We start from the raw sequence: 15,601 nt of genomic DNA, 5'->3' as shown, positions 1-15,601 counted from the left end.
ATTAACAGACTCGTGGGTGAGTCGATAAACGGACTCGTTGGTGAGCCGCTAAACAGATTCGTGGGTGAGCCGGTAAACAGACTCGAGAGTGAGCCGATTAACAGACTCGATGGTGAGCCGATAAACAGACTCTAGAGTGAACCGATAAACAGACTCGATGGCGAGCCGATTAACAGACTCGTGGGTGAGTCGATAAACGGACTCGTTGGTGAGCCGCTAAACAGATTCGTGGGTGAGCCGGTAAACAGACTTGAGAGTGAGCCGATTAACAGACTCGATGGTGAGCTGATAAACAGACTCTAGAGTGAACCGATAAACAGACTCGATGGCGAGCCGATTAACAGACTCGTGGGTGAGTCGATAAACGGACTCGTTGGTGAGCCGCTAAACAGATTCGTGGGTGAGCCGGTAAACAGACTTGAGAGTGAGCCGATTAACAGACTCGATGGTGAGCTGATAAACAGACTCTAGAGTGAACCGATAAACAGACTCGATGGCGAGCCGATTAACAGACTCGTGGGTGAGTCGATAAACGGACTCGTTGGTGAGCCGCTAAACAGATTCGTGGGTGAGCCGGTAAACAGACTCGAGAGTGAGCCGATTAACAGACTCGATGGTGAGCCGATAAACAGACTCGAGGGTGAGTCGATAAACAGACTCGATGGTGCCTTTTCCCAACTGTTACCTCTTAGTAAGCCAATCGCAATAATTCTTGATGTTCCGTCAATAGCACTTATAGTGAATGCAGCTATGATACGCTGGCTAATATCACAATGCTAAAGTCAGAAACAGTGGCAAGAATTTTTTACACTATTTGCTTTGGGAAATCAAGCAGAGCTATTGTAAAGAACGCAGTATCTTTATTGGTGTTATATCTCACAGTACCAAGCAGTAACACAACAGCAATGACAAAACTGAAAGGCTATATAGCAAACCACGGAAAAATCTACAGTTGATTGGCTGCACAATAATTGGTCAACCATTGCCACAATAAAATATTTCGAATACAAAAACGATAATATTTGTTACTAACTAATCACGCAATACGAGTATTAATAATTTTCTGAGTATTTATATAGTAACATGCAAATCTTGAAACAATATGGTAATAAATGGTTAACGTAAAAATTTGCTAATATCAAACATACATATAATATTATTATTATTATTATACTACAACGAACATTTATTAAGCGAGCGCATTATAATTGACTGCTCAGATTTGAATAAACGGCAATAAATTCAGAGAACTCTATTACGTAGGCTAGCAGTCTATTAAAATGAGTATCGACCGATAGTCACTTCATTAGTTCTCCTCTCCCATCTCAGCTCTTCTCGGGGCCACTATTCTATCTAAAAAGCTCTGTCTCGTGGTGACAATGGTGGGAATTCTGTGTCATAATTACCGCCAATTTTTTTTATTACAATGGTTGTGTGATAAAAAATGTTGAGAAAAAAGTCCGACAGTCAGAAGTGTCCTGACAAGTAATATACAGCTTGCTAATCCAGTTGAGAGAGAAAATGATGTGGAGGATTGTTGATGTATTCTTCTATCGGACGGACGTGTACAGTAAAACTGTCAAATATTGAATGCCTCCGTTGAAAATCTGTTCCAGTATTTATACTAAGTCAAGTGATCTAGAGTGTTGGCATTCACTAATAGGTGATTACGCAATACAACCAAATCACAGACCATACCACAATACCATAATGTCTGATGAGAATGACTTACACTCGGCATGAAAACTAAGTCATAATTTGTTACAATTAGCAATGTATGTTCAGAGGGTGTTATTTTGTGTGGGAAGTCGGTTAGTAACGTGTGTTTAGAGGAAGTTACTTTATGTGAGAAGCTATTAGTAATGCAACTACAATATAATGCTAGCTGTTTTGCATCCTAATTTTGTATCGAGTAGACAATCACAAAGTTGATTGTCCCTTGGTCTCAGTCAATCGACAGCAAGGCTGTGTAGAAGATCTCCTCATGTACAGAGCTACCAAATGAACTCATTTGAACTTTAACTTGAACTGTAATCAAATGAGTTTGTCTGCATCCTTGTATCGTTTTAGTCAACTGCCAATATTTCTCCAGTCATTGGATTCACAGAGAATGTTTTATTTGGGAGAGTATGTCTCACCTGGTTTGAGCACTTCCTTCGATATGGTTCATCTTAGCCATGTTCCTGACCGCTTCAGAGACCTCTCAGGTCTTCTTGACCTGTTCAAAGGCAAAATTGTGAGTAATAGTTGCAGTTATGTCTAGTAGTACCAGTAATCACATAGATTATACATACATGTAGATTATGCAGACATGTAGATTATTCTTACATTAGATTATACTTACATGTAGATTACACCTACATGTAGAATATACTTACATATAGATTATACTTACATGTAGATTATGCATGTAGATTATACATACATGGAGATTATACATAGAGATTATATGGTTTGCATATTGAGGTACTAGGATGTACTAGGGATACAATTTTTTTGTTTGTTATGCAATTATTGTTTAAAATCTTCAAAATACAGTTTATACAGTAACTGAAGTCTAGGCATGTTATGACTCGTATGGTAATTATGCTATGTACATAACACTAAGTACTATGTTCATATCAAACTTTACGATCCACATAGCATGGCTCATATGATAAGTGCTTATTGGAGTAGGATTATATATATATATATATATATATATATATATAAGCCTTATATATATACATATATAAGTCTTATCTATATACATATATATAAACCGTATATACGGTTTATATATATGTATATAAGCCTTATATATCTATATATTTCTCAAAGTCCGTGTGTCGGAAATCCGGCTATAGATCTTAAAATCTAAAAACAAATGAACTGTACTGAAGAGGATTCTATCTCGGACCAAGCCGTTCACAAGTCTCACACCTAGCCCACTGGACTATGGAAGTCGAATTGTTAGCCTGCCAATATAAGCCATTATATCAGAGCAATACCTAACTGCTTTACGTATGACGTGGGTCATAGCATAACGTCACGAGAAGCTGTTCGCTCACATTATTAAACTGCCTAATAGCAAAACTCTCACTACTTCTCATTGCTTATAAGACAAAAAACTTTTCTCATATGTAGTTTGAAAGTTAGAATGGCAAATGCTGTTATATGTTAAATACAAATCATTTTTCTGTCCAAATACTCTTCTATTACACGGGCAACGCCGGGTGGCACAGCTAGTATACATATATATATATATACATATATAGAAGTCTTATCTATATACATACAATATATATATAAACCGTATATACATGTATATACATGTATCTCAAAGTTGGTTGTGTGTATCTGTCGTCAATGTGCGTGTAAAAATAGCTATTAAAATCTTGGAATAAAGAATCCATATCACAGAAGATTTGATCTCGGACCCTCCAGTTTGCCTTACCAACTCAGCCACATGAGCTCGATTAATTCATTAGGCGATATATGTCGCTATATGCAAATACGCTACCATTTTCTGTCACAGCGCAACTTGATGGCGTAATGTCATGAGAATCGTTAGCTCTTATTAGTAAGCTTACTCTAATTATCCATTGGCAATGTGCCAGGCTAATAGCAAGTGGCAGGCAACTCTCATTACCTCTCATTTTTATAAGCTGATTTTCAATACCCGGGCGACGCCGGGTAGCACAGCTAGTATATATACATATATATATATATACCGTAAAACCTCTAATTGAATGCCATGGCGCTAAATTTTTCAACTCTTCCTCCCTAGTGGGGGTCATTTGAAAGTGGCGTTCAAATAGAGGCTGGCGTTGTAATTTTCAAATGGCTCGTCAGAATTTTCGTAAGATAAATTTAGCCTTGTTTCGGGTAAAGTAAATGTTGCTTATATTTTACCCTCTTTTTCCCGTAGAGCGATGTTAAACCTTTTGGATGCGATAAATCTGCTAACTCACCTCCAACTCATCAAAGATCTCTTAATAAATATACATCGAGAAACCAAAAAATATTTCTACCAGTTGATATCGATTGCTTGAATTGACCTGCGATGATATTATAGGCTGGGTTCCTTCTTTGCAATTTGTTGGCATTTTCAATTTTCATTTCATTCTAAATTTGAAGACATATTTTTATTTTATATTTAACAATGTTGCATAAAAGCTCATTGCACTCATTGATGTGTTTGCTACAGTTTACAGCCAAAACTAGCTTTTTATGTGCGATAGAAGAGAAGTTATGAGCGTCAATCCATTGCAAGCCATGTTAAGATAACTGCAAAATGTTATTAAATAGTATGCCATAAATTTGCAAATTTATAATCCCACCACCAAACACGAGCGGAGCGATTGTTTGGGAGATTTATGATAAATGCATGTGCACACAACTCACGAAATTTATTCATCAACACTGTCGCAAAACCTTGTACCAAAATCTCATCAACAAATTTAACCATTTTTCAATGGAGTCGTTTAAGTAAAATAACGATACAAAACACATATAAACCCTATTTAAATATGTTACTAAGTCTTTATTATTTGTAAACAATATCCTAAACCTTACCCATCTGATCGGCTTATACACAAATAGACAGATTAATTTGGCCTATATTCGCTATAAAAAAACTTCACAAGCGTTTTGAATCAAAATTAAAACCGGTTCACGATACGCCAATAAAGCTGTGCGACAGATAGTAGAACTATTAAGCAGGGCGCATTTCACGAGAAAAACGTGCTCATTTCACCAGTCTATAGCATTGTCTAATTGCCGAAGGTTTCTAATATTTTTCCGTTTTTAATATCTTGCAAAAATATTTAATTATAAGAATAATTATTAAATTTTATAAAATTAATATAAGATTTAATTATAAGAATAATTATTCGAATTTATTTATCCGAAGGTTTCTGTAATAAACGTAGACCGTTTGAGGCATAGACCGATTTACAGGTACAAAATTGTGGTACACAGTTTATCAGCCTATGTTTTTTTTTTCAGTTATTGAAAGTTTCATTAAATTATTTAAAACTTTGGCCAAAATTCTTTGCATCTTATGTACAAGCTAGGGCCGAACTACAACGCCCCTTTATGACAAAAACATCTTTTTTATTTTGGTTCAAGTTTGCAAAAAACTTCCAGACGTGTGAACGCTCATACTTGCTTTTCGCTAGATCACTATTAAAACCATTCTACATTCAACACAACCAATTTTCAAACTGTGTATATTACACAGCAGCTTGCCATTTTACTTCTAATATTGCATTTCAGAGATATAATAAACATATTTCCTTATTGCTGTTGTTAAATTACATACATTACAGTAGGTTAGGCCTACAGCTTTAATTAATATTCATTTTATTGTTGTTAAACATAAGTTTAAGATAGTAGTAGATTAGGTGTGATTTTTTTACAACCTTTTGTTTTGCATAATTGACTTTTTGAATTTAATTTCAAAACAACTTGACAACTACCATGGACATACAACTTTCCAGAACACCACGTCATGGCCGACGCAGTGGCCGTCCACGTGTCTCTCAATTATTACAGCTCAATAGGGGAATAAATAGAAGGTCCTCACAGCAACCATCAACATCAAATGCTAATGTTCAACAACACGGTACTCAAATTAATAACAACAACTCATCTGATTCAGAGAATCCTTTAGTAGATGTTGGAGGCGATGTAAATGACATGGACTTAGCAGCTCCTCTGTTTTCAGATGATGATCATGACTTTATTATGGACATCATTGACCATGAAAATATTGCACAAAACAATATTGCTCCCAATACTGCCCCCCCCCTTCATCACATTCCTCATTTTCAGTCTTTAGATTGTCCTGATTTTCAAGAACTGCGTAACAACTTTCTAGGCAGATGTGACAACAACATATCACAGCTCACGCGTACCGGATGTAACGAGAAACATTTCATTACATACAATGCTCAAATACAACTATGTCATACATGCCAACAAGTTCCCCTGTCAAATTCCTAGATTACTAGAATTTCCTTTTTGAAGTCGTGCTCCCTCAAATTTATTTTATATCATCTCGAACAACTCTCATTTACACTATACTCTGTCAATTCCTGCTGACAACGACTTTTTCAACAACCAGCACTACTCTTTCTTTTTTCCATTATTACTTATTTCATTATCAGGTCGTGGGCTGTATGACAGGGAATTTCTAGGTTATATAATGATAATCAATCAAATGATACAAATATATATATTCACAGACAAGTGACATAACAGAACCATACTTACATTACATGCAGAAACAAAAAAACATTTTTGAAACAAAAATATTTGCATCGTTTGCTTGAATATTTATGTTCTGATTGTTGCTTTTGATGGAACAAGCTTCTGATTGTCCAATGCGTAGTTCCTTTTACGCATTGCATTTAGCACAAATGCAATGCGTAAAAGTGTTGCCCCCTAAACGCAACCTTCATCCTAAAGCTAGTCATAATTTAGCATCGTAAGTTTAAGCCGGTTTTTATATACATGTACACTTACTTCGAAGTATCAAGACAGCGTTAAACAAGGAACTACTATTAGCCTGAGACAGTTATAAATTATTTCTATGGTGTTGCTTTCGAAGTTTTAATGGAAATAAAATAAAAAGCTTTAGAATTGGACGAGAGAATTAATTGTTATTCATGTAAACTAATGTAAATTAATTGTTAAACGATTCATTATTAATACGATTCTGTGGACCCTTCTCTACTGAGTGGTGGCGTTTAAATAAAAGTGTTGTTCGGTTGGAGGTTTTACAGGATGTATATATACATGTATATAAAATATGTATATACATACCGTATATATATATATATATATATGAAATATATACATATGGTAGTATATATATATTTCATATATATAATATTATATATAATTTCTAGTATATATATAAAATATATATATATATATACTAGAAATTCCCCTTTCACAGCTTTATTGGCATATCGTTGGCCGGTCTTAATTTTGATTAAAAAAGCTTGTGAAGTTTTTTATTGCAAATTTAGGCCAAATTAATCTGTCTATTTGTGTATAATCCAATCAGATGGGTAAGGTTTAGGATATTGTCTACAAATAATAAAGACTTGGTAACATATTTAAATAGGTTTATATGTGTTTTGTATCGTTATTATACTTGAACGACTCCATTGAAAAATTGTTAAACTTGTTGATGAGATTTCGGTACAAGGATTTGCGACGGTGTTGATAAATAATTTTCGTGAGTTGTGTGCACATGCATTTATCATAAATCTCCCAAACAATCGCTCCGCTCGTGTTTGGTCGTGGGATGAAACTCGCCATTTAATGGAATAGCTGAATGTGTGTAACTTTGTCTATTGAAGTATGTGTTATATGTACATGTGTATTACTCTTTGTTTATCTGAGTATTTGAATGTATCACTCTATGTAATTGGAGTTGCACAATGTATCACTCTATGTAATTGGAGTTGAAGAATGTATCACTCGATGTATATTGGAGTCGAATAATGTTTCACTCAATGTGTATTGGAATTGTAACAGAATATACGAGTAGAGCCTGAGCCTAAAGCCCTCGTGTCCATTCGTGCCACATACATCCTACAAGACTGGGCAACTTATACATCTGATTGGCCTCAGCCATTACCAGGTACAATAAATTATAAATAGAAACTTTGATTTTTAACTGAAGAAATCCCACAATGAGTCTAAAAAACGAAAAAAATGTTCTTTAATCTTTGATATAATTTTTTGTTTTATAGTGTACTAGCTGCATTACCCGCCTACAGAAGCAGATTCAGGTGCAGCATAAGGTTTATTGAGAGTTGTTTTTCATACTGTAAAACAACTCCAAATATGCAGTCTACTGAAATTGTCCTGATCAGAGTATGTATGCACATATACATCTCAATGTTGGGGGGGAGAACAATGGAAATCTGCAATGTGTCTTACAGCTAGATGCGTGTAAAATCTAGTAAATATTCTAGATTCATGTGTCTAGATTCATGCATCCCTTCATACCCGTCTATATTTGCAATTGACGATCGCGCGCTTCTGTCGCTGAGCCCCCGCCTCGGATGACCAGTCTTTACCCGCCTCGCAGTTGACAATCGCACTCTTGCACTCGCCTCGCAATCAATCGGTTTGCACTCGCCATCAATCGCCTTGCACTCAATCGGTCTGCGCGCCTCGCAATTAATCGCCTTGCACTCTCCTCGCAATCAGTCGCCTCGCAATCAATCGCCTCGCAATCAATCGTCTCGCAATCAATCGCCTCGCAATCAAATACCTCTCAATCAATTGCCTCGCACTCGCCTTGCAATCACCTCCCACTCGCCTTGCAATCACCTCCCACTCGCCTTGCAATCACCTCCCACTCGCCTTGCAATCAATCACCTTGCACTCGCAACCAATTGTCTCGCAACCAATCGCCTCGCACTCGCAATCAATCGCCTAGCACTCAATCGCTTTGCAATCAATCGCCTCGCACTCGCCAACTCATTCATCCGGAAAGCCGCACCTCGGACTCGGGAAGCCTCGAGACTTTTTTACTACCCGGCGTTGCCCGGGTAGTAAAAAAAGTCTGCAAACAAAATTGATTTGTATTTAACATATAACAACATTTGCCATTCTAACTTTCAAACTACATATCATGAGATAAGTGTTTTGTGTAGTTGAAATAAATTAAGAGAGAAAATAAAACAACTATAAAGGTTTTCAAACTTTTTCAAACAACTACAACTTTCAAACTTCATATCATGAGGAAAATCTTTTGTGCAGGACAACTGATTTAAAAATAAATAAAACAACTGTAAAGGTTTTCAAACCAATGTAAATTTAAAACTTCATAACTTTCAGTGGTCTATATCTTTTAATAACGTATAGTGGAACCTCAGTTCTCGAACATAATCAGTTCCAGAAGTTCGAGATCCGAAACAATTTTTCTGAATAAAATAATGTAAATTTTAATCCGCTCCAAGGTGAGAAAACAACTTCGGTAAAGTATTTTTTCAACATTTTGCACCATAAGCTGTACTTGTACCCGGGTAATAAAAAAGTCTTTGCACAAAAAATCTATTTGTATTTAACATATATAACAACATTTGCCATTCTAACATTCAAACTACATAGGTAACATGAGAAAACATGATAGGTAACCTATCATGAGAAAAGTGTTTTGTGTAGTTGAAATAATTTAAGAGAAAATAAAAACAACTGTAAAGTTTATCAAACTTTGTCAAACAACTGTAACTTTCAAACTTCATATCATGAGGAAAAGGTTTTCTGCCAGTCTAATAAATTAAAAAAAATAAAACAATTGTAAAAGGGACTAGATGTAAATTTCAAATAATTAGCAAGTAATAGCTAAATTAAGTCGGTTTTGCAACAATTACAATAAAAGATGATACGGTAATGATACAATTAATACAAACTGAGAAAACAAAATAAAATTCGTGAATATGTTGAATTAATAATAACAAATCTTGCATAGAAGTGTGTGGGTATAAAAAGGTTACTGTCCCACCAGAAACTATCCATCAATTCTTTGAATACGACGATACTAAAAAATATGACAGAATATCATAGTAGTTTGTAGTTGAAATTTTATTAGGACAATGTTTGCCAAAAATGGTGGAATAAAATAGTAATATTAATAATAAAGATTGGAAATTAATCAAGTAATAATAACAGTGATAAGAAAATGAATAATGTTTAAACTTCAAACACGATACTCAATTTATGTTAAAAAGAATGCAAGTTGAAATAATAACAACGATGAAACAAACTTTTAAAAACTTATATTATAAATTCAAAAGTCATAAGAAGTTTATAAATGTAATAAGAGAATTTAAATTGATATATCTTCTATATATGTATATTTCTCAAAGTATGTAAATGTATGTAAATATAAGAGAGTGGAGAATAACTGATACTTGCAATCTTAAACGATAAATCTTACAGTAATCTTACAAATGTTTGTTGTAAAATGTGAAATTAATTACGAAAAACTCATTGGTTAGGTTTAAAAGGAAAGATATGTAAGCTAATACATCTAGCTGTACAACCCAGCGTTGCCCGGGTAATAAAAAAACTGAACAGAAAATTGATTTGTATTTAACATATAACAACATTTGCCATTCTACCTAAAACAACTGTAAAGGTTTTCAAACTTACTTTGTCAAACAACTTTTAAACTTCATATCATGAGAAAAATGTTTCCTGCAGGTCAAATAAATTTTAAAAATAAAACGACTATAAAAAGGTTTAGATGTAACAGTGAAATAATTAGCAAGTAATAGCTAAATTAAGTCTGTTTTGCTATGATTACAATATGAGATGATTCGGTAATGATACAATTAATACGAACTGAGAAAACAAAATAAAATTCGGGAATATGTTGAATTAATGATAACAATTCTTGCATAGAAGTGTGTGTATAAAGAAGTTGCAGTTCCACCAACAGCTATCCATCAAAACTCTGAATACGACGATACTGGTACGGCGATATGTTATGTAAAAATAAAATATTGTAGTGTCTTTGTCTGATCGAAGGTGAGAGAATCTAAATGCTATTCCTACTCGAGATAATACGATTGTCCGCAGGAAAAGTAGTGACCTTAACAGCGATTTAGCAATTGAACCTTAAGAAAAGCCAGAAATAGAGGTTCACAAAAACGCCATCGTGTTTCATAGAGTTAATAAAATTTAATCTCCAAATTCTAATATCGAGATAGTCTATTGTCGATATCATTTTGCCGAAAACAAATTAGCCCTAATACGTCTAGGACAAAAAGCATCGCGTGCCATGAAGCTACAAGAAAGCCATAGAATTGTAATTATTACATCACTTTTGTGTGAAAACGGCAAACGATGGATAGGTTATGTATAGAGGCGTGTACTAACCGGAGATTTCCGTTAATTCGCCCTAGATACCTAGTAGCGGCTAATAGTCCGAAAAGTACAATACTCTATAAGGTGGACAGATACACAGATACACATACAACGATTGCCGTTTATATAGTAGATGATTATCACTATGATTAATATTTGGTGTTTGTTAGCAGATGTGGTAGATGGTGTGGCATTGGCTTCCGTTGGCTGGGCAGGAGTATCGCAGTTGCCCTTTGGCACAACTCGGAATCCCATTGAGAACCTGCACCTGTATGCTATGTGGTTCAACATGTCTGAGGAGGTCATATCCGATAACCAAGTGCACAGGTATATGGAACTAGACATGAAAGTAAAATAAACATACAGAGATAGCTGATAGGTGATTACTAATAATCCTTGTAGTTTCTAAAATCAACTTGAGTCGGATTTTCAGCATTGGGCACATGTATTTATATATAGGCCCTTAAAGAGGAGAGATCTAACTCAGCATTGAATACATGTATTTATATATAGGCCCTTAAAGAGGAGAGATCTAACTCAGCATTGGGTACATGTATTTATATATAGGCCCTTAAAGAGGAGAGATCTAACTCAGCATTGGGTACATGTATTTATATATAGTCCCTTAAAGAGGAGAGATCTAACTCAGCATTGGGTACATGTATTTATTTATAGGCACTTAAAGAGGAGGGATCTAACTCAGCATTGGGTACATGTATTTATATATAGGCCCTTAAAGAGGAGAGATCTAACTCAGCATTGGGTACATGTATTTATATATAGGCCCTTAAAGAGGAGAGATCTAACTCAGCATTGGGTACATGTATTTATATATAGGCCCTTAAAGAGGAGGGATCTAACTCAGCATTGGGTACATGTATTTATATATAGGCCCTTAAAGAGGAGAGATCTAACTCAGCATTTGGTACATGTATTTATATATAGGCCCTTAAAGAGGAGAGATCTAACTCAGCATTGGGTACATGTATTTATATATAGGCCCTTAAAGAGGAGAGATCTAACTCAGCATTGGGTACATGTATTTATATATAGGCCTTTAAAGAGGAGAGATCTAACTCAGCATTGGGTACATGTATTTATATATAGGCCCTTAAAGAGGAGGGATCTAACTTAGCATTGGGTACATGTATTTATATATAGGCCTTTAATGAGGAGAGATTATTTCTATAGCGACTTATGATTGGCGCCTCAGTTGTGAGCTCGTAAAGTTGTAGAGGCATTGCTCTACTTCTGAATACCCGAGTTGATGTCTATGTAAATATGTCTAACTATCATCATTATCATTCTAGCGATATTGATCCGATGAATGCTCCTATATGGACTGTACAAGTGACAATGGCGAAAGGCATTGATGGTTTGCTTCGTACGTATTCATACTACTAGCCTTGGTCATACCTTTCCATTTAACATTGTTGTCTTCTGCGACTTGACTCTCTCTCAAACATTTTGTGTTATTATGTGTATTCAGATGAGAGCCTTAGGAAATTTTCTGAACTGTGTGGCAGCTCTGCAACCTTTGACCAGGTGTTTGGCAGCCGGCAACAAGAGAACCTTGATTCAGGTTGGGCTCAGTTGATAACACCTGATGTTATGCGTTATGTCCTCAAATGATTGATTGAGTTTTTGATGCTTTTTAATTTTTGTCCATATACACCTGCGTGTATGTATTATTGTCCATATACACACTCGTGTATGTATTATTGTCCATATACACACTCGTGTATGTATTCTTGTCCATATACACACTCGTGTATGTATTATTGTCCATATACACACGCGTGTATGTATTATTGTCCATATACACACTCGTGTATGTATTATTGTCCATATACACACTCGTGTATGTATTCTTGTCCATATACACACTCGTGTATGTATTATTGTCCATATACACCCACGTGTATGTATTATTGTCCATATACACCCGCCTGTATGTATTATTGTCCATATACACACTCGTGTATGTGTTATTGTCCATATAAACACGCGTGTATGTGTTATTGTCCATGTACACTCATGTATGTGTTATTGTCCATATACACATGCCTGTATGTATTATTGTCCATATACACACTCGTATATCTATTAATATCCATTAGGAACTCGTGTATGTATTATGAAGTTACAAGCAGACCGATGCTTTAAATGGTCTGGAATTCGGTGATGTAAAGTGTTATGTAAAAAACTGCTTTGTGATATGTGTGAACAGAGTGGTTCACATATAAATGGTTCCACAGAACCTTTTGAAGTAAGCAGCAAATATATCCTTATCAAGACAAAAGATTAATGAAGTTGAGTCTAGAGGTCATTTTTCTCACAAAATAATTTGCATGTTTGTTTTGTTTATCAATTGTAGAGCTGACAACTGCATTGGAGCGACTGACAGAGCCGCAGACGCGATATAACCTGCCGTCCATGTCAAAGATGAGCGGAGCAATGGATATACGGTTGAGACTAAATGAACGAACTCAGCAGCAGTCACCCATTCCTGTGGATGTGCTTAACAAAATTCTACTGGTAAGTCAAGGTATCACATCTAGTTCCGCTACTAACATCGTGAAAAGCTGCAAATGATTATGGTGTCATCATTTTAAAGTTGTATACCTATTAACTTAACAAGTTGTAACCGCTAACTATAGCTAAAGTTCATTTGGAAGGTGTACTAAACTCCAACCTTTTATATTACACTACAAAATTGCAGACTGTTCTTAAATTGATGATAAATGAAAATATTTTTATCAAGTAAGTCAAGCTGTTTGTGGGTTGATGTCATTGAGTAAAGAGATTTTTGGAGACAGGTGATATTGCTCCAGATGCTAGACCAATCATTGTGATTGTGGACACGCAATGCAGTCGTCTTTTTTACCATCGTCTACAAAGCGCCTTGTGATATTCAGACTTTTGGGAAGTTTAATTGCTTTGGTTTTGACAGCACATCTTCCCTGATGCCAAAGATTATGAAGAAGCCAGTGAAGAAGCCCGAGAAGAAACTGAAATAGTCAATTCTGCTTGGGGCAAGGTAGTTTTGGTAATATTTGTACATGTTCTGCCTGGGGCAAAGTAGTTTTGGTAATATTTGTACATGTTCTGCCTGGGGCAAGGTAGTTTTGGTAATATTTGTACATGTTCTGCCTGGGGCAAGGTAGTTTTGGTAATAGTTGTACGTGTTCTGCCTGGGGCAAGGTAGTTTTGGTAATAGTTGTACATGTTCTGCCTGGGGCAAGGTAGTTTTGGTAATATTTGTACATGTTCTGCCTGGGGCAAGGTAGTTTTGGTAATAGTTGTACGTGTTCTGCCTTTTAACACCTATTAGTGTTTATTAACAACTATGAACATTTATTAAAATTAATTCCTTTTTAAATTCTTAATCAAGCTCATTGGGAGAACAGTTGCTTTCCATAAAGGTTGTGGGTTCCTACTGCAGGTTTTAAGACACCAGTGCAGTTGAATGGTATTTTTCAAATCTATTCAAATTGTTTAGATATTTAGTTAAATTTTACTTCTAGCCTGTACCTTCCAACAGTTTAACTTCAGCACTGACCACAAATTGAAGTTCATTATCTGGAACCATTTTGTGTTGCTCAAAATACTATTTAATTCATTGTTTAAACTTCTTGTTTGCATGCCATTATGAATAATAGAGATGGAGTTGAGAATCAATGTCATTGTCTTGTTCTATCTTGTCTTACACGACAGGAACATTTCAAGTTTTGCAAGACAGCACCCATAGACAGTCTCCTCTACCGCCTTGCTGTTTCTTCATGCATTGCCAACACATCATTCGGAGGTCTCAAAGCTGTTGCCCATCTCTGGCATGAAATTGTCCTTGAAATGAGATTCAGATTAGACAACTCCCTCCTCATACCTGGGTAAGGATCATCCTCATTCTTTCCATTTGCTAGCATTACTAAATGGTCTTCTTTACTTGGTATCCTCGTTTGTTCGCTCTTATATTAAAATTTGTGAAACATTTGAACGCATCGCCACCAATTTGTGTAGGACTTTGTGCTTAAGATGAAATCATTTATGTATTATCTTGTTAGTTTATCGCTCACGGACACTTTTATATGTCCCCGCTTATGTCTTAGCTCTAGGTTCTGAATCTGTTTATATGTCTTAGCTCTAGGTGCTGAATCTGTTTATATGTCTTAGCTCTAGGTTCTGAATCTGTTTATGTGTCTTAGCTCTAGGTGCTGAATCTGTTTATATGTCTTAGCTCTAGGCGCTGAATCTGTTTATATGTCTTAGCTCTAGGTGCTGAATCTGTTTATATGTCTTAGCTCTAGGTTCTGAATCTGTTTATATGTCTTAGCTCTAGGTGCTGAATCTGTTTATATGTCTTAGCTCTAGGTGCTGAATCTGTCTATATGTCTTAGCTTTAGGTGCTGAATCTGTTTATATGTCTTAGCTCTAGGTGCTGAATCTGTTTATATGTCTTAGCTCTAGGTGCTGAATCTGTTTATATGTTTTAGCTCTAGGCGCTGAATCTGTTTATAAGTCTTAGCTCTAGGTGCTGAATCTGTTTATATGTCTTAGCTCTAGGTGCTGAATCTGTTTATATGTCTTAGCTCTAGGTTCTGAATCTGTCTATATGTCTTAGCTCTAGGTGCTGAATCTGTTTATATGTCTTAGCTTTAGGTTCTGAATCTGTTTATTTGTCTTAGCTCTAGGTTCTGAATCTGTTTATGTGTCTTAGCTC

The 15,601-nt window shown here is 35.5% G+C and overlaps 1 protein-coding gene across 2 annotated transcripts in view; it reads left to right on the top strand.

The window, feature by feature from the left end:
- Positions 1-15,601, top strand: part of LOC137397533 (rab3 GTPase-activating protein catalytic subunit-like) — a 54,138-nt gene that overhangs the window by 18,008 nt on the left and 20,529 nt on the right. For both annotated transcript variants that reach the window (XM_068083835.1, XM_068083828.1), the window contains exons 7-14: positions 2,071-2,236; positions 7,534-7,639; positions 11,052-11,208; positions 12,192-12,265; positions 12,371-12,463; positions 13,259-13,419; positions 13,835-13,921; positions 14,599-14,771. In XM_068083835.1, coding sequence (XP_067939936.1) covers positions 2,071-2,236; positions 7,534-7,639; positions 11,052-11,208; positions 12,192-12,265; positions 12,371-12,463; positions 13,259-13,419; positions 13,835-13,921; positions 14,599-14,771 — 1,017 coding nt within the window. The remainder of the gene's footprint in view (positions 1-2,070; positions 2,237-7,533; positions 7,640-11,051; positions 11,209-12,191; positions 12,266-12,370; positions 12,464-13,258; positions 13,420-13,834; positions 13,922-14,598; positions 14,772-15,601) is intronic.

The sequence above is a fragment of the Watersipora subatra genome, chromosome 1 (genome assembly GCF_963576615.1).
Source record: "Watersipora subatra chromosome 1, tzWatSuba1.1, whole genome shotgun sequence".
Lineage (NCBI taxonomy): Eukaryota > Metazoa > Bryozoa > Gymnolaemata > Cheilostomatida > Watersiporidae > Watersipora > Watersipora subatra.
This window is presented reverse-complemented; position numbering and strand designations above follow the sequence as displayed.